Raw genomic sequence first — 20,835 nt, 5'->3', positions numbered from 1 at the left:
ATGTTTTTGGACAAAGAAGAGGTGAGAGATGTGATTTCAGATATGAATCTGAAACGAAAAGAATTTGAAGAGAATAATTTTGGGAAGAAGTCTGAAAGTAATTTGAAAGATATATTTGAAGACAATCTGGATTCTTTTCAGTCTGTTGAGCAAGTTCTAGATCCACCAATATTGCCATATTTGAAGGGATCTGGAGTTACAAGAAAAAGAGTTGAGCTTCAAAGAAGTCCCAACCACACCAGTTAATAATCTGGTTGGGCAAGGTCGAGCCAACGACTTTAAAAAAGGGCGGCTTTCCGGGAGGCAACCCGATGATTAGTTTTTAGTTTTTATGCTTTCAATAAAGAGATGGTCGCAGTTCCAAGCAAGCTTGGGGAAATCAGAGGATCTTCAAAGTCGCTGAAATTCGGATTTTTCGCCACATTGTCGTCAAAATCAGAATTTCTACGAACATATCAGGTACATTCATTCCTAGCTGCACATTTTTGTTTTTATTTGCTTTATTGAGCTGTTCATTCCTCTCTAAGCATTGAGGACAATGCATCATTTTATGCTTGGGGGAGGGGGTTTGTGTAAAAATTTGCATTTTTTGTTAAAAATTTTAATTTTTTTTTTCAGTTTTTCATTTAAAATTTTTCAAATTTTATTTTTCTTTTTGCATTTTATTTTCTACATTGCATTTAAAAAATCAAAAACCCAAAAAGATTTTTATTTCTAGTTTTTTTTTTTCTGCATTCCAAAAAAAATGAAGTATACATGAGATGAGGATTTCTTTTTACACTCGATAGCTCTGTTAAGATGAAGTGTGATAGTTACCGAAAATGACAGTCTCATTGCAACTAATAATAAGTATTATCTTTTGAAGTGCTTTAAATGTTTTCAATATGAACCAACATAAGAGTCAGACAATTTTTACAATGGAAGTGTGGGATCGAAAAACGAACAGTGTTTTGAAAATAATTTCCTTGAATGCCTTAAAAAGAACCTAGATTGGATAACCCTTATCATTCCTTGAAGTACTGAACCCTATAGTTTCTACGCCTTTTGAGGTTGGGAGGGAACTCTTGTTATACCCATAAAATAGTTATCATTTTTGAAGTATTGAAGATATGGTGGGCCTCAAAGTAAAATCCGTGCCTGATCTATATATATGTTACAAATGGTACATCAAGACTTGAAGAAATCTGCAATTCAAAGTCAAAACCAAATCAAGTTCAAGTCGAAATCAAGAAGCAAACAAGTTAAATTTGAAGAGTTGATGAAGACAAAGAAGATGTGTGGTATAATGATATTGATCCCTCGATAGTGGAATCATAGGGGTAAGCTTAGATTTTCTGTCCATAATGGAGCTTACCGCGTTTACTGGACGAGTTCGGAAAAAAATGAGGGGTTGGTCAAGCTAAGTTTTTATAAACGAATTTTCGTGAGATTATTTTTAAAAATACACTGTTTTCACAAATTTAATTCGGCGTAAAAATTATTTGCTCGAGCTTGGTTTAACTCATTAAATATGAAATATGAATCATTAATATAAGATATTGAGATTGTTGTCTAGGTAGTGATTTCATTGGAGCTTCCTCGTTGTGAAATCTGATCATGTGAACAAAAAAAAAAGAGTGAAGTGTTTTGATAAAGTTTGAAATTTTAGTTTCCTTAATCTTGTTTTAGTTTTCATTTTAAGTTCTTTTTAGGTTATCTATATTTTTCCATTTGTTTATAATGTTTTATCTTCTTCTTACTTGAGGGCAAGTAAGGTTTAAGCTTGGGGAGATTTGTTAGATGCCATCTTATGCATCTTATAGGGTAGTTTTTGTTATCATTTAGGATCATATTTTGTACATTTGCATGTCATTTAGATAAATAATGTTTAGCTCATGTACTTCGTTAGAATTCCCGTACTGCTCATGTTTTATTGTCAATTTCAGATAGTTCGAGTGGAGCAGTGCTTTGGGATCAGTTGGATGCGCGTTTGGAGCTTAAAATGGATCTTGAAACTTATGGAGTATGTTGTGGAATGTTTGGATGATGCTTTGGTCAAGAAACATTCAATTGAATTGATCACACGAAGATAGAATATGCAATATCAAAGTTAAAGGATGTTGCTGGCAGCTTTGACCCCCTGTCAGTATTTTGACCATATCTTGAGAACCGTAACTCCGATTGACGCGATTCAAAATGATTTGAAAAGTAGACAAAATTTCGGACATCATAGGCATAACCTGCGATCGAAGGTTGTCTTCTTGCGATCGCAGGTGACCTTTTTGCGATCGCAAGTTTGGTCGCAGGTTGCCTTCGAGGTTCTTTTGTGCCCAAAATTCATCCGGAAGTGAAATCTCAAAATCTGCGATCGCAGGTTGTCTCCTTGCGATCGCAGGTTGGCCAAAAAGTGTCAAAATAGCATCCTACTTCATTAAAACGGCATCAGATGTGTTTATTTCAAAACCTGCGATCGTAGGTTGTGTACATGCGATCGCAGGTGCGCCGTTTTTGCTGCTGGACGTATAAAAAGACCCTGATAGCCTTCTATTAACCTAAGTTGACGATTCCAGAGGTTCCAGATGGAGAAAATTCGATTTTGGAGTAGTTTCTTCTCCGATTTCATCAATTTCTGAAGATCTAAAGACTGTGGATCATCTCCTACGTTTAGTTTAGTAAGATTAGTTGTTTGATGTCTCTATTTAGTTGTTTTATCAGATTTTAGCCATGTCTGGCTAAACCCTAGTTTTCCGTTCTGCAAAGACAAGTACTTTTCATGTGATTGATCATTAGATTTGATTTTTGATTTGTGTTTCTATCTAGATTCTTCAGTTTTGTTCTTAATGAATGTTTGATTTGAATTCTTGTTAGTCTGATCACCTAGCTAGGGTTTTATCATTCCAGTTAATCAGTTATAGAATCCATAATTGTTCTTGTAAACTGGTAAAAGTAACAAGTATTAGATTGGTTCCGTTTTGGGATTTAACTCTGGTATAAACTGTGAAAATCATATCGTTACGCTTCCGAGCCTGTGAGAAGTATTGGGTATTGCTAGGAATTTTACATAGAACTTAATGCAACTTTTCTGATCTTAATTAAGAGCTTATTTGATTAGACAGTAAAAAGTTAGGGTTAATTAAAGAGCTTGTTTTGATTAACTAAATAAGGTAAAAGTGGAATTACTAGAGCTTGTTAGTTTTTCTCAGTACCAGCTTAGATAGAACGCATCTCAAATAACCAAGTCAATGTTGTTGCATGATTAGGAAAGTCAAAGCAGAGCTGAAACCATTTTTATTATTGATTTTTGTTTACTTTATTATCACTGCATTTCTAGTTATTAGTTTTAATAAAAAAATAAACCCCCCTTTTATATTCTATTTCTTGACTAGATGTGCCTGATGCAAAAAGGCATTGACCATTAGGCTGTGTCCCTGAGGATTCGACCCTGCTTCCCTGTGCTATATTTTTAGTGCAACCAGCAGTGATAACTTATTTGCTTAATATGTGCGCGACAGCGTGTTAACAAATATATAAGGGCATAATGGTCAATTTAGGTCGGCGCTGGATAAAATCTGAAGGAAAAAAAAAACAGACTACATGGATGGTTCGAGTTTAAAAAAACGACTTAGAAACCAATTACACATATTACCCAAAATACATGGACCATTTATGTAATTTACTTTTATGTATAATAATTTTTTTCCATCCCTATCAGTCATCCAAACCCAAATACGATGATGAAATGTAATGGCTTATTTTATCACTCTTTAAGTGTATTAATATGGTAGAGACAGGAAAACGGGAAATGAAGGCAATGCGCAAACACAAAGTAACTTAACCCAATTTCTTAACTGGTTTAGTGAAATACAATTATAAAGTTATGGTAAACTTATGCTAAAAGTTTTGAGATATATAACAATATATTATATAACTAGAGCTTAATATTATATATTACATAATCTATCTTATTTGAAAGTTCAATTTATGTAAGCAATATGCATACATTAACGCAAAAAAGACAGTAAAAACAACTAAAATGGTGGCAACAGATCCCAAAGCATCAGCTTGATATCCAAAATAGTTTTGGACATACCATTGAATTGTTGGGTCATATGACATCCCAGGCACATTAATTGTTTCATTCAAATCACCATACTGTGAAATAATGAGGCCTTGAATAGTCCATTGAAGAGGGCAAATCCAGTAATACCATATCCACCACTTAGGGATTCTCTGTAAATTTAGGAATGAAAACCATTACAAAATGCTGGTAATTGAAGGTATAATATTATAACATTTTAGGTGATATATATATATATATATATATATATATATATATATATATATATATATATATGGGAAAAGGGAATATACATTACAGCTCTACCCTAAGCTTAGGTAGTAAACCTCTTGAAAATACATTGTTTTACTATATAAAGATTACAGTTAATGGATTCACGATTAATACTTGAAGATGTAAATTCATGATCGACACAATAGGGTTTAGGGTTTAGGTTTAGGGTTTAGGGTTTAGGGTTTAGGTTTAGGTTTAGGGTTTAGGGTTTAGGTTTAGGTTTAGGTTTAGGGTTTAGGGTTTAGGGTTTAGGGTTTAGGTTTAGGTTTAGGGTTTAGGGTTAGGGTTTAGGGTTTAAGGTTTAGGGTTTAGGTTTTAGGTTTAGGGTTTAGGGTTTAGGTTTAGGGTTTAAGGTTAGGGTTTAGTAATGTTCACTTAGGTGAAGTAATAAACGATAATGGAGGATAGAAAACAGATATGGTAAAACAATGATGAAAGAAAGAAATATTATGGAGGATGATATATTTACCAAGTGAAACCAAACCGGGTACATTTAGCAAGTTAAAACGACATATTTTAGAGGTTTAGTACCTTAGCTTAGGTGGGGCAGTAATGTATATTCCCTATCCCTTATATATATATATATATATATATATATATATATATATATATATAATGTATTGAATTGATGAAATAATGCATTGATAAATGGTGTTTGTCTCAATTAAATGACTCATTTACCCCTATCTAGAAGTGTATTGAATTGATGAAATGATGCATTGATAAATGGTGTTTGTCTCAAGTAAATGACTCATTTACCCATTTTTCTAGAAGTAATGCTAAATAAAGAATGCTTGTTTATTTTTCAACTGTTTTCGATATGAAATATAAATAAACAAAAAGTTAAAATTTTTGAAAATACATGAATAATATATTTTGGATATAAATAACATTCTAAATTTATTTATATTTCCTCTTTCCACATGTAAGTCATTCTATATGTATTTTGTCAAAAATTTACATTGTAATTCATTCTATATGTATTTTGTCAAAAATTTACACACCTATATATCTGTCCGGATTTATGGTCAAAATGAAACACAAAAATAGAACTTAAGGGTTGAATGGAAAAATGATATTTATAAATAATGCATGTCTAGATAAATTGTTTTATGAATGATGAGTATTTAAATTTTTTTCCATCTTAATGAGTATAAATGACTAATTTTAGTTTTATACCCTTCTATATATGTGTTTTTCTTTGTGACTTAATACAAAAAGAAGAACTTAACAAAGAAAGTATGAGAAAAGAAACTTTCGGGATTAAGTCCTAACTTTTTGTAAATTAGCCTTCCTTTATTTTTCTTTTCATTTCCCAAGCAAGCTGTCATATTCTTAATAAATAAATAAATATCATTTATCCAGACAACCAATTAGAGGAATTACTATACAAATTCCAAAATTAGAAACATTACCGGTCTTGGGATGAAGAATCCAGAGAAAAGATTGAAGAGAACATTGATGGCAGCTGCAAAGATAGAGGCTGCTTGATGGTTTGGGGTTATAGACACAATCATGAGTCCATAGTACGTGAAGTATAAAAAGGTAAAGAAGCTGATGAAGAAGAACCAAAAGAATTTTGCCACTGTCCATTCGAAGCTTACCATGGCATATACTATAATAGTATAATATATGGTTTGGACAAGCACAAAAGGTATCTCTACAATTACCTGCACAAAATAGCAATGTTCTTCTATTGTTTTATTTTGGGTTTAATACAAGAAATAGGAACATACATTCACAAATTGTTCAAAATGAGTGTCCGGATGGGACTCACTTAACATTCTCAAAAGATCACTCTTTTATATTGGGTTAAATGAAAAAATTAGCAGTATACTTCCATTGATCTTGTTTATTACAACATTTCACTTTGACAAATTTACCGAGTTATAGCAATGTTATCTAAGTTCAAAGCAGTTTTTCATTAATATAATTGGCTACAAAAGTATAATGCTATAATTGTCTATATTTTTTCTAATACAACACCTTAATAAGAACAAGATTGAAACTATAACCCTATAGTAGAAAGTAATGGAAGTAGGATGCCATAAGATACAAATATATGAAAGTATGATACCATTTCTTTTATTTATCCCTTAAAAGTATTATTTTATGAGGACAATCTATATCCCTATGATAGAAACGTATTGTTAAAGATATTATTCCCAATTTTATGTTGATTATATGTTTTAAATTAATATCCACGAGATTATATGCATAACATCAAATCAGCAAAATATTAGGCTTTTCTTGCCAATCTTGGTACATAATGAGTCAGATGATTTATAGGCTGAAAATTTGTAGTTCGGGCCAAGAATGATCTTGTATACTGAGTGTATGATGACTATTCATTTTAAAGAGAAAACAAATATTTTTCCCAAAAGTAATCTCTACAATTGTCATGTACTTTGAATGATCTCTTCACTATAGCATCCTACTTTTATTTCTTCCGATTAATTATAACATTTAACCTAAAAAATCTACCCTTATAGAAATGTTAACCAAGTAAAAAGCAATTTATCACTGCTTTTATAGATAGAATTTCCAAAATTATGATGTCATAAGATGAAAAAGTTGAAATCACAATGCTATAATTCGGTAGAATTTTCGTAGTGCTTGATAGGAAATTTTTTAATGTACAACATTGTAAAGAAAGAAACGAAAGTATGGTATTATAAGTGATAAATAACATAAATGAAGTTTCATCTGACCTGAGCCATGGCATATGGTAATGCAGAGTACATCCCAGCTGCTTGTTCTCGATAAAATACAGTTCTTTCAAGGGATGCAACTGGTATAATTGTTACACAATTGTTAAATCCAGCAAACATCACAGCAACATACATTGCGCCAATTATAGTAGTTAAATCAGTGCTGTTGTCCCTGTAATATAAATTGTAGATATAAACCTTGTTTTGATAAATATATTAGTTGAAGTTTGAGTTTTAAGGCAGTGTTAGGTATGATGGCAATTGGGGCAAATGAATTGTAAGAAAAAAAAAAATTTACTTCCATTGATGGAATGGAATGCACTATTCATATGAAAAAGCATTCCATTCCAACATGCAAAATAAACATAATCATGTACATGATAATGGCATAAGGAAGGTAATGGAACGAGTGACTGCATTCCATGATCATGTACGATTATAGGAATAGAATGAACTTTATATCATATGTACATGATGTATTACTTAATCTCTAGTATTCACATTATTTTACTTATAATTAACGAAATTTCCGATGCAAAGAATAAAAATTAAGCATAATAAAATTTTGTTAAACCAAAATAACTTGTAATATCTTTTAGTTATTAAAAAAATGTTTATTCAAATGAATTTGCTAAAATGCATGTGTCATTGACAATTACAGAAACAAATAAGGGTTAAAATGTTAGGAATTAAAATTAACAAATTGTTAAGGAATCACATTCCTTGAGGAATGTTTTAGTCCATCCAATTAAACATGCTTTTTTTTTCATATGAATGGGATGCACCATTCATTCCCTTATTCCACCATACCAAACAATATCTAAAATTTCAAGAGACAAACCTTTTAGTGCCAACTTTCCAAAAGATTGTCCCAAGGAGGAGAGCAGTAACCAATGCAAAGAAAAACCTAACAAGGTTATAATCAGGGGTTCTCCAATAACTCGACCATTGTTTCTTTATGCAACACTTGAATTGGCCCCATGTGGACTGTGAATACTTTGTTTTGAAGATTAGGTCTTTTGCCCTTGAAGTAGGCTTGCTCAGTTGTTCCACTAGAATATTATTTGCTCTGATAAAAAAAATCTTACATTAGTTTCATAGTATATTTATTTATTATAGTCTTATGTAGTCCTAAGTTAAAAAGATACATTTTTGTAGTCTTAAGTAGCTAAAAGATACACTTACTTATACAAGGGTGATGATCTATAATGTTCAGAGAAATCAGTTCCAAGCTGAGATTCTGTTGAATCTGAGGTCACTTCTAGCATCCATGTTGCTGGATTATATTGTGATTTGAGTTTTGGGACCCCAGGAATTTCCTAAAATATCTAGCAAGCTTAATATGTTCTCTGATAAATATCTATAATATGAAAAAGGTAAAAAAATATTAAATACCTCAAAGTAGTTGATTATTTTTTCTGAATTTTGTCCTAAGGGTCCAAAGTATATCACTTGTCCCCCTCTTTTCAGAAGTAGAAGCTGATGCAACATATAATAAAAGTATTTGTGTGTGAGAAAGAGAATGATTAAACGCAAGAAATCGCAACATACTTTCACTTTTTTTATATCATCCTACTTTCATTTCTTCCTATAACAACATTATACCTGAAGAATCTACTCAGTTATAGTAATGTCATCCAAATCCAAAGAAATTTTGAACACTTTAAAAGTATAATGTCCTAGTTATAATTGAGTAGGATTTTAAAGCTGAAATGCCTTAACAAGAAAAAAAAGTACAATGTTGTAACAGAAAAAATAAAAGTAGGATGCAGTAATAGAGAAATATGTTGACGTACATTAATTGCTATTAATGGCGTTTACCTCGTCAAAAGCTTCAAAAATATCAATGCTAGGCTGGTGAATTGTGCAAACCACTGTTCTCCCTGTGTCAACGGTGTTTCTTACTGTTCTCATAACAATGGCTGCAGCTCTTGCATCGAGACCGGATGTTGGTTCATCCATAAATATGATTGAAGGATTAGCAACAAGCTCTACTGCAATTGTCAGTCTCTTTCTTTGTTGTGTGGATAAACCGGTAACCCCCGCAATCCCTACAATAGAGTCTTTAAGGTTGTCTAACTCCACTAAGTCCATAATTTCACTCACAAAATGCTACACAAAACAAAAACAACATAGTTTATTAATTTTCTTAAATGACTACATGCAAGTAATACCTAAGTATTTTAATATATGTCTTTCTATTATAACATTGTATTTGCAACATTTTTTCTTGACAAGACAGTGTATTTAAAAAAAAAAAAAAAAAAAAAAAAAACTAGCCATCATAACACTGTATTCCTATTTGTTTCCTATCAAAGGAGTAAAATCTGCTTCACATTTTGATAACATTGCTATAACTGGGAAGATATTTCGAAGTAGTTATAATAGGAATAAGTGAAAGTTGGATGCTATCATAAACAAATTAATGGAAGTATGTTGTTATTTCTTGTAGTTAACTCTTTTCCAAGTATATTTGTTGTGTATATAGCATCCTAGTTTTGTTTTTTTCTATTATAGTATTGTATGTACACTTATTTTTGTATCAAGGCATTGCACTTTGGTAGATTATTTAAAGGACGATACGTTTTAATAGAAAGAAACATAAGTAGCATTGTTAAAAAAAATCAATGAAAGTATGTTACTATTCCACGAATTTAACATTGTCACTGTATGTATGTGAGTTATGGAATCCTTTTTTTTCGTTTCCTTCTATAGCATTATACCTCAATTTTTTTTTTCTTAATATAGTTTTCAAAAAAATGAATTCTAAAAAGCATTGCTATAAATTAGTAAGGTTTTAAAAGTATAGTGTTGTAATAATTAAGAACTAAATAATGAAAGTATATATGTTATTTATTGTAAGGTATTGTGAATTTGTAATGTTCATATACTTTACCAGCTTTACTTCTTTGCTAGCTTCTTTAGGGAGTCGTTGAAAAGCTGAGAAAATAAGAGATTCATACACAGTAACTTGTGGTGAGTGGATATCAGTTTGCTCACAATACCCTGAAACCCTTGCAAATGTTTCTTGTTTTTTGGGGAATCCAGATATTTTAATATCTCCTTGGATCAAACCGCCCATTTTTCTTCCTGCTAAAACATCCATTAGTGTTGTTTTCCCAGCTCCACTTACTCCCATTAATGCTGTCAGAACTCCAGGTCTAAATGCACCGGTGATCTCCTGAAGCAACTGAAGTTTGTCATCTTTGATCCCTTGTACTTCCATTTCCTGTTAGATTCATGATTACAAAATATTTTTCATGGTGAGTTTTATTATGTTGACCAAATTTATCCTCAATCATGAACCATGTGATTTTGAAAACAATGATTTATACAACTGGCTTGGTTTTCCTAAACCCTATGGTTTGTTGGAATGGAATAAGATAGGTAATAGAATGGGTCATTACATTCTATGATCATGTTTTCCTGTGTGTAAAAAGGGAATACATTTTGTATTATTTGAAACTATCCTTTATATTATTTCATTATAGTTATAGAATTTTTTATATACACCAACTCCATTTTCAGGGGATATACTCAATTATCATAGTGCATAAAGGATTGAGAACCCGTTTGTCCAATCAGTTTTTGGTACTGTTATGAAATTGTGTTATGAAACTATGAAAGTAAAGAAAACATTTTGTCTATTATTATTTTCTAATAAAGGTACATTGTATGATAAGTAAGTTATTTACCACTAACTAAAGATAATTATCTAGTAAACATAAAAAAGAATTGTGTTATGATTGCAATCTAACATGTGCTTTGTTAATCAAGCTGCTGATACTTTGCAGGGATTTATTTACCTTCAAAACATTATTTTGTTAAATAACTGTTGGATGCAAAAAAAAGGAGAAATAGTAAAAGTGTTTCTTACTGGGGGCATATCAACGTAATAATTAATGTTGCTAAAAGACATGATGAGTGGAGTAAATGGAAGAACAATTCCCCTCGTTGAATCAATGGGATTGGTGGCTGATATACTTGAGTTTACTTTTGCATCTCCTGTAAACAACAATAAGCAATTCAAAATTAAAAATCAACTTTTTTTGGCTGATATTATAATTTATAAATGGCATTATTCCTTACGTTCTTGAAGGATTGTTTCCATTTCGTTTAGGGTCTCTTTGGATATGACTGCCTGTGCCTTTCCGAGTGCTAATATTTGCAAAGAATGCCAAAGATAAGTTAACCTCGTAGCTATATGTAGATATAGATAATCCATTTTAGTATAAAAATGAATTGGGGCTTACGGTTTAAGTAGGTGAGAGACAAAGTGAAGAGAAAGTTGAACACAACTGCAAAACCAAGAAGAACAGCTACTCCTATCCAAAACCTGTTCTTATCAGGAGTGACGTCGAATGTCCTCAAAACTGCTACTCCTAGTTCAGTAACATTGTCCGAAGCCTGAATTTAGATGAATCTTTAGTTGACCTTATTCCTATAACAATATTACATTTATGTGTTGATAATAGCAAGGTATTTCATGCTTTACTCATAATAGCAATGTGCTTAGATTTTGCTACCAATATAAATATGTACTTTGTTTCTTGCGTATTGTTGTTATCGGTGAAGAAATGCAAGTATATTGCTATTGGTAGCAAAATATATTCATAATTTACAATTATGAAGAAGTTTTATCATGGTTTACTTCTTTTTTTATATAACCTAGAAAAAATAAAGATCAACAATAAAGGTAAATGTAGAAATAAAGATTGCAACAAATGGTAGCAAACGATGGTTCTAGCCGAGTATGAAGAAATTATGTAGGTGGTAAATGAAGTATACAAATTGTCTTCATTTTGCTTGTTATTATGTATAAGTGAAAAGAATAAAAGAAAATAATAGTTTTTGTTCTCTATGCTATTTGTTCTATTTCCTAAATTAGTTTCTCTTAAAATCATATCCATCAACTGTTATGCACAAGCAATTGCAAGTATGTTGACATTTGGGCTTACATATTGCTATCATCAGTAAATAATGTAATTACGTAGCCATTATATATGGATAAAAAGTGCAAGTACATTGCTATCATGGAATAAGAAAAAAGTTTGTTTGTATTGGTAAAAGGAGTATTTTTTACGACAAATCTAATCTACTTGTAACTTATCAACAAGACTTGACCCTCGACCCCAAAGAGGGAGAACAACACCTGATACCGTTGGGCTAGAAGCCCTTTGGTGGTAAAAGAAGGAATTATGTTACTACTTCTTGTAATTTGCCCTTTTAATTGCTAGGAACATCGATCATTGATTGTCCTTGTAAGTCGAGAAGGGATTGTCGAAGACAGAGTAGAAGAAATGTATTAACGACATACCATTTTGTTCATCCATCTTGGAGCAAACATTTCGTTTATAGTGAAAGCATTGAAACCATAACTGAACGGTGAAACCCAATAAGCCCATCCCCACCACTTTGGAATTTGACCTATTACATGGGAAAACAATTAAGAAGAATTAAATGAAGGGCTAAATGCAAGTAATAACAACATACTTTCATATTTATGTGTATTGTAACATCCCATCTTCCTATCTTTTTCTTACAAATTTACAACATTTTACTTTGAGATTCTTTTTCCTTAATTTTGCATTGTATTTTTATAGTCTACCCAGACATAACATTATAATTTCAATACTTTTTTATTATAGCATTGGGTTGAACTTTAGAGTATAATATTGTAACAAGAAGAAATAAAACTAGAATATGATAATAAACAAGCTATCAAAGTACATCAATATTTATTACATTTAGCTATTGAGTGAATGTAGTCAAAAGGAAATTTAAAAAATGATAATATGAATTATTGATATTATTTATATTAAAAAAAATGTCCATCTGTCATTGGGTTTTAGTGCGAAACGAACCTTTAGGGATGATGAAACCACCTACTAGGAATGCTAATTCGACAACAAGAACACCACCAGTATTGGCTATTGTCATGGTCCTGCAAATTGAGGCAATTAACCTGAACAGTCCCCCAGCCATTTGTTGTATCATAAATGTCAATAGCCATTGCTTCAAGAACCTGAATATGAATCATTGTTTGTTCATGTGCATTAACATATTCCTAAAATCTATATAATTATCTACCAAAGTATGAAAATCTAATACTCTATATGGTGCTAAGTTCAAGAAATAGAAATGTACTTTTGTATACATTTTCTATTAATAGCATTATTCTTTCATTTCTTTCCAATACATCATTATAATTTCAATTATTTATGCATTAAGATGTACATTGTACCTTAAAAAATCTACCGAATTAAAGCACTCTTTTATTATTTATTTTATTTTATTTTTATTTTTTTGGCGGAATTGGGTAGATTTTTTAAAGTGCAAAGTCGTAATAGAAAAATATGACATGAGATTCTATAATAAACAAATTAAGGAAAACACACTTCTATTTTTTGTATTCACCCCTTGTATATTTGGTTTGCATCTATACTAATAGAATATATTAATACATTGACAAAATCAAAATTTTCACTTAGAAATTGTTAACTACATGTTGAAAAAACCGCATGTTTATCCGATTTCAAATTAATGAGATATACAGGTTTTAAAATTTTAACAGAAACCAGATCCGGTTCGGGTCCGATTTTCTACTTTTAAATCTCATCCCTACAAATGACCTATATTCTATATCCTACTAAATGCACGCAACAACTATCTACTTTCATTTATTTGTGTGTTACACCATTCTACATTCCTTTGTTCCTATCACTAGATTGTACCTTAATTTTCTCTTCATATTTATGTATTTCACTTTGAAAAATCTACCCAATTAACTAACATTATGCTTTCCATTATTGTTATTATAGGAGTGAAAATAACTTTATATTTGGATAACATTGTTATAATTAATTGTGTAGTTTTTTCAAAGTACATTTTATAGTAGAAAGAAAATAAAGTAAAAGGGTATATTCCACGTGTGTATCTTTCTTACAAAATATATAAAAATTAACAGAAATGAAAAAATCATCACGTACCTAGTTGCTTCTGGTGCGAAACCGATAACATTATATGTCACAACTGTCCACACAGTAGAATCTATGATAGATATCGGTAATCCAAGCAAGAAAGTTGGAATAGTAAAGGCCCAAGGTGGGTGAAAAAGAAGGTCCCTTTGTTTATAAATTACGGGAAGTCTCTCTATGATCATCGGAAGCTCACCAAAACCATTAAAGGTGTTAGTGATCAAGCTAAAAAGAAGAGCACCCACATATATTCCCCCATCTTCTTCATTATTAGTATGCATATTAGTCTTCAAGAACATAGTTGCACCAATTATTGCAACGATGGTGGTTTGGATAATCTTGAAAATGTAGATGGGAGAATTTCTCTTCATTATTAAGAGTTCCTTTTGAAAAGATGCCTTCAAGAGCTCCTTTTTTGGGACCAAATATTTTTTGAAGACTAGAGCAGATTTTTGACTTGAGGCCTTGTTGTATGCTAGTGATAGGTCGTTTTGTAGCTGCAGGCCAATGTTAAATCTTTTGAATTGCTCTGATAATTGAGGTACAGAGATATATTTGTACGGTTTTCTTCTATCTGCCCAATATTGCTCTTGATCTTTTCTTGAGGTAACCTTTGATCATTTAAGTTGTTAGTATTTGGTTGGATGAAATGGAGGCACAACGAAATGAAATGTAATAAGCAAGGTAATACTTAAATGTTGTTTTAAAACCCCTAAGATAAACTTATTAGATGTGTCCGAAGGGTCAAGGTTTCAAGTCTCACTTGACATAAAGGTGTAGTTTAGGATACATTATGGACCGTTTAAAAAAATAATATGTAATTTATTTCTTAAGTATAATGCCTACTTTCATATTTACTATTAAAACATTTTCATTTAAAAAATCTACCAATTATAGCAATGTTATCCAACTGCAAAGCATCTTTTTATGTTATAATCGTATAGATTTTTCAAACTAGAATGCAATAAAAGATGAAATGAAAGTATGATGTTATAATTAACAAATCAAGTGAGAGTATTTTGCTATTTCGTAAACATAATGGTTTCTTCTAGGTCACAGTATAAGAAAATTTTCGCTGTCTTCCATTGACTACAAGATTAAGATTATTTATATCTATATAATATTTCACCCATGTCTCATCATTTAGATTCACATGTTATGTATGAAACTTGGTATTGGGTGATTACCTCTTGCAGGAAGTCAGCATGTCCTTTTCTTTCTGGACATCTGAATCCACAACTCTCAAAAAACTCAAGAGTGTGTTCTCTTGGGCCATGATAAACAATGTGGCCTTGTGATAAAAGGATGATGTCATCAAATAGATGAAATGTCTCCGGTGGAGGCTGGAGGAGGGAGATGAAGATGGTGGCCTTTGTGAGGTGAGCAATCTTTTGTAAACACTTGACTATTTGAAATGTTGTTGAACTGTCTAATCCTGTTGATATGTCATCCATGAAGAGTGTTTTTGTAGGTCCAACCATCATTTCTCCTATTAAGCAACTCATCAAATGTCAACGAGGGCCTTTTTAGTTCGATAGAATGGAATGACTATAGAAATGAAATAATAAAAGTCACAAAATGAATCATTATCTTCCGTAATATTGTTCGGTTGTGTAGGAATGAAATGGATTTTTCATATAACTTTCTTTTATTGTATGTAAATAAAACATATCGTTTTAACTCTACTGTATATATATTATGTAATAGCAATAATGGTTTTTGTATTCCAGAAAAAAGAAAGATATATATACAAAAAACTCAGTAAAGCTCAAATATCGTTATAATGGAAATATATTTGGTAGTTGTTTTAGAAAATACAGTTATAATATAATTAATATCATGAAATTATTTGGAAAAGGATCCATGTTAATAAAATTAGAGCGAGATATTAGAATTTTGAGTAAATTACACGAATGGTCCCTATGGTTTAGGGTAATTTACATGTTTGGTCCCTAACTTATTTTTTTAACTCGGAAGGTCCCTATTGTTTGTTGTTGTTACGTGCTTGGTCCCTGTCTTACATAAAAAGACTATTTATCCCTTGATTTTTTTAATTTATTTAAATAAACACACTCCAACCTCACCCCTCACCTTACTTTACCTACCCTATCATTTCCCTATTTAAATAATAGTTTTTTTTAGATAGGACAGGGACCAAGCGTGTAACAAAAACAAACAGTAAGAACCACACACATAATAAAAACAAATAGTAGGAACCTTCCGTGATAAAAAAAAAAATAGTTGAGGACCAAGCGTACAAATTACCCCAAACCATAGGGAGCATTCATGTAATTTACTCTAGAATTTTTCATTCACTCCATGATGACATGATAAAACAAACACTCACCGATAAACAATGAAAATTAACAAAATGTAAAGAATCACATTCCAAGAATGGTCCATTCCGTTCATTTCCACATTCCCATCTTGCCAAATCAGTATATAGCTATAATGGAATATTAACATACATGCTTTGATTATTATTATTATTATTATTATTATTATTATTATTATTATTATTATCTCTTACTTTTTGATTGCCATGTTGAATGCATGAAAGAGAAAAAGATATGCATGAAAGAGAAAAAGAGATTAAACCTGTTGTAACACGCTTTTTCTGTCCTCCAGATATTCCTCTAATCATTTCATTACCAACAATTGTATCTCCGCATATATCAAGTCCCAAGATCTGGTCAAATCAAAGTGATCCAAATATGAATTGGAGAGTAAATGTATACAAAAGACATAAATGCCCTTCATATCATCATCATAAAAAATATCCCTACAAAACTTTTCCTGTCCAATTTTGTCCATAGTCTACGGTCTATTACATGCATAGTACTAAAACTTTTAGAAATATACCTTAAGAATGTAGTGGGTAATTAGATTGTTGTCTGTTCCTTCCATAGCAATAGCCTGGAGTCAAGAATGAATCTATTAAATACGAATAATAAATCACTTACAAAATAATCAACATAATGGAATGCGTTTAAGATAGCTTACAATTCAAACATATCATTTTCATCAGCTACAATATTCTAATGGTTAAATCTAATAAATAGAAAAGTACTTTTATTGATTTGATTGTTATAAGCATCGTCATTCAAATATGAAGCAATTTTCACTACGGGTAAAATTTTGAAGTATAATGTTTTAATAAGAAAAAAATTGGAAGAAAAATTCTACAACTGGATTGATTTTTCAAAGCGCTATATGGTGATAATATTAAATTTTAAAATACAATGTTGTAATAGGAAAAAAAATGGAAAGTAAGAGGCTATATAATATACAAAGAAATCAAATTATGTTGTTATTTCTTGCATTTAGCCTTGTTATAAATCAACATTATATTTATACCTTCATAAAGAGATCGACTTCAGGTTCAGGAAGTATACCATCCACCTTCTCTCGTCTTTCAAGTTCAGCTAGCAACTCTATAACAATGTAAAATAAGTTTTATACATCATTAAGAAAAAAGAGAAAGAATTAGCAAGAAAGATTAAATGCGAGAAATAAAAAGATACTTTCATTTATTTGTGAATTATAACATCTTACTTTTCATGTCTTTTTTTCCATTAACATAATTTAATTTTTTTCGTCTTAAGGCATCATACCAAGAATACAATATTTAATTATAGCATTAAACTTTTAATTTCATTCTTTATACTTTGAAAAATCTACCCAAATATGGCAATGAAAATTGCTTTATATCTGGATAATATCGCTATAAATGGATACAGTTTTCAAAGTATAATGTTGTAAAATGAGAAAATGAAAGTTTGATGCTATAATTCACAATTAATCCATGGAAGTACTATGCTATTTCTTGCATTTACTCTTTATCATGAAATATAAGATAAGTTTTATAAATCACCATTATAAGATCCTGTTCCTTGGCACCTTGCAGAAAAGTCAAGTGTTTCTTTGACTGTCATTTCTGCTACATGAACATCATGTTGACTAACATATGCACATGTCTTTTGTGGTACAAATTCTTTGAGTGTATGTCCATTGTATGTTACTTTACCTTCAACCTGTGTCATCAATTTTATCAACCACAATTTTGATGACCTAAATTAGCACCAAATGCATTAAATAAAAATGCACTTTCATTTATTTTTGTATTATAGATCCAACTTTCATTTCATTCATTTATATCCCCGTAAAATTCATTTCTTTTAAGTCATTGTACTTTGAAAAAGTTCTCCAACTATAACATTATACTTCCAATATTTTTCGTGTTAGGACATTATAGTATGAAAAAACTATCCGATTATATCAGTGAAAATTGTTTTGTATTTGGATGACACTCTTTTTGAAAGTGATGAAATAAAAGTAGGATATGATATTAAACACATCAATGAAAGGGAAGTTGCAATTTCTTGCATTTAATAGCCCATTTTTTTTCTTATGTTTCTTTTTAAACTAACATAACCTTCTTATATTCTTATACCTTTAAGCTAGAGTCTAACTTTCCAGCCAAAGCCTGTAGAAGTGTTGTCTTTCCAGAGGAGGGTGGGCCCAATAGAAGTGTCATCCTGTTTATACACAAAATTCGGAGTAAGATGATGTTTTCGTTTGACTTTTTGACTTAATGGAGACATAACTTAAATCCGATAACCTATAGAGGAGTGTTCCTTCATGAGTTAATGCAATAAAAGAAAGACTTTAAAGAGAAAAATCAGGATACAAAGATTCCCTATTTAGTATTTACTCCTAACTTTTTACAAATTTCCTCAACTTATTTTTTTCCTACTCTTTCCTTATCAGAAAAATAAGACTATGCTTACCTTGAAGGCTTAATGATTCCAGAAGCATCCGAGAGAATTGTGAGTTTTGTGCTTTTGGAAAGTCTAATTCCAAGAAAAGTCAAAGCTGACTCAGCTATGTTGCGGAGTGTATTTCCCAAAGTTGGTAGAGCTCTATCACCAATGAAGCAATCAGCTTCTACGTTCAAATTTTCGTATCTTACTTCAACTGTTGGAAGGGTAACTTCAGCTCTGAAAGAATACATAAATGGTAATGTCCTTCGAGCTTTTGAATAACATTTGATTTCTTTAATATTCTTTTGAAAAACATTTGATTTTTTTAATTAGGCACTTTAGAAAATGTATGCATCTATAACATTATACATTTAAACTTTTTTTTTCATTATTGTAGCAGTGAAAAGTGATTTGTATTTTGATGGCATCACTGTAACAAGGTAGATATTCTAATGTACACGTTAAAAGCACTCGGAAATGTATATTTCTTAAGGTAAAATGCAAGAAATAGGAACATTGTTTCATTGATTTGTTTATTATAGCATCTACTTTCATTTCTTTCTATTGCGACATTATACGTTTATAAAATCTTCTCAATATTATAACAATGCAACTAACACAAACGAAAAGAAAAATATTGAGAGTGATGTGGTGAAAAGAATTGGAAATAGGATGCCATTGCGATAATACACAAATGAAAGCAAGTTCCTCGTATTTAAACTAAAGAAAAACTTGAAAATGTAAGAAGTGAAAGATTAGAGACAAACTTATCATATCGTTCTCTGATCTTCTTCAACAACTTGCCATTATCTTCCTCAACAACATTAAGCAATTTGTCGATAAAAAGTTGATTCTTAATCTTTTCATCCTTCTCTTTGACTTGTTTTAGAACACAAGATTCAGTTACACTGGCTCTTAAATGATCAAATTCTGGAAGTTTCTCCATAGCTGCTCGTTTGAGAGCTTCTTCATCTTCTCCAACATGACTACTACTTCTGCTATGATTTGCAGTCACAAAAACTTCATCAAAGCTCCAACTATGGCTTCCAATCGAGTTCCAGCTTGGTGTTCGTCTTCCTCGCTTTCCACTACTCTTCGACTTCTCTATCTCCATTTCAATTCTTCTTAAAAAAAATTGTAAAAGTAAGTAGTCTTATATAAGAATTAAGTTTGGTTTTTTTCATTCTATAGTTGTTGCTAGAGTGCAAAAATTGCCGGCTTTAAATCATTATATATATTATTATAGTAATTTTTTTTTTACTATTTCTGCAAAGAGGATTTGTTAATGTCCATTTTTTTAAATGGTTTAAATAGAATTTGATCAAAATAGCAAAGATACAAATATTCTTTTTGTACTTTACCCTAAATAAATGTATGTGTTGTTTCCCTTTTCACATTGTTTGCAACTATATAACAATTCTTGTTTGATCTATTTAAACTAGTAAAAACAAGTAACAAAATGGGCTTTTCTCGAACAAGTTGTGTTGTCTTGCCAATATTTTTTTTATCATATTCAAAATTTATAAAATAATTAATACATTAGTTATGATTCTGAAAACTATAATAGTGAAATAATTACATAATTATATTGAGTAAAACAATACAGGAAGAGAAAATATATATAACTCAGTTCGAACAATTTATAGGGGAAAAGTTCAAATTGCCTCCTATCAAACTTTCACTGTTTATTTGTTGCTAGAGTGCCATTTGGCCGGCTTTATAGTACATAAAAGTACCTATTATTTCTTTTTAAGTTATCAACTAATACAAATAACTCTTGTTTGGGTCTATTTAAACTGTATCAGAGGCATCTTTACATCCATCCATACATTTTATTTCATATTTCGTTTTCATTTGTAGGTCCTCTATTTTGATGTGATGCTAAAGAAGATGACACCAGTTAAAATTTGTAACGATGTCCTAATTAATATCATTTCAATTGGTTGGTACAATAAGACAGGCCCAAACATACAAAAAACATCGAAACTGAGTCTTTTAATGTGACCGGATTACACGTGTCTCATCTTCTTGTTCATTTGATTGACGTCATCCCT

The 20,835-nt window shown here is 30.8% G+C and overlaps 1 protein-coding gene across 1 annotated transcript; it reads right to left on the bottom strand.

The window, feature by feature from the left end:
- Positions 1-3,936: 3,936 nt before the first annotated feature.
- On the bottom strand, positions 3,937-19,853 carry LOC145072465 (ABC transporter G family member 29-like). The gene is made up of 22 exons (XM_079018893.1): positions 19,549-19,853; positions 18,809-19,018; positions 18,472-18,556; positions 17,893-18,052; positions 17,376-17,452; positions 16,881-16,934; positions 16,617-16,707; positions 15,206-15,507; positions 14,031-14,629; positions 12,906-13,066; positions 12,359-12,468; positions 11,295-11,448; positions 11,131-11,199; positions 10,919-11,046; positions 9,938-10,270; positions 8,863-9,153; positions 8,437-8,520; positions 8,227-8,360; positions 7,879-8,110; positions 7,564-7,623; positions 5,746-6,000; positions 3,937-4,209 (listed from the first exon to the last, which is right to left on the bottom strand). Exons 1-22 carry the CDS (start codon positions 19,725-19,727, stop codon positions 3,937-3,939), a joined length of 4,041 nt encoding a protein of 1,346 aa, XP_078875019.1. The 5' UTR covers positions 19,728-19,853.
- Positions 19,854-20,835: the final 982 nt, after the last annotated feature.

Source organism: Lactuca serriola, chromosome 1 (assembly GCF_051521515.1).
Source record: "Lactuca serriola cultivar US96UC23 chromosome 1, Lser_US96UC23_V15, whole genome shotgun sequence".
In the NCBI taxonomy this organism is placed as follows: Eukaryota; Viridiplantae; Streptophyta; class Magnoliopsida; order Asterales; family Asteraceae; genus Lactuca; species Lactuca serriola.
This window is presented reverse-complemented; position numbering and strand designations above follow the sequence as displayed.

Excerpts from the sequence above, each read along its gene's own strand:
- LOC145072465 (XM_079018893.1), bottom strand. The coding sequence starts at position 19,727 with ATGGAGAAACTTCCAGAATTTGATCATTTAAGAGCCAGTGTAACTGAA. Across the intron at positions 18,557-18,808 it reads GGAATCATTAAGCCTTCAAG|GATGACACTTCTATTGGGCC; the intron begins GTAAGCATAGTC and ends GTGTATAAACAG. Across the intron at positions 13,067-14,030 it reads TTCGCACCAGAAGCAACTAG|GTTCTTGAAGCAATGGCTAT; the intron begins GTACGTGATGAT and ends ATTCATATTCAG.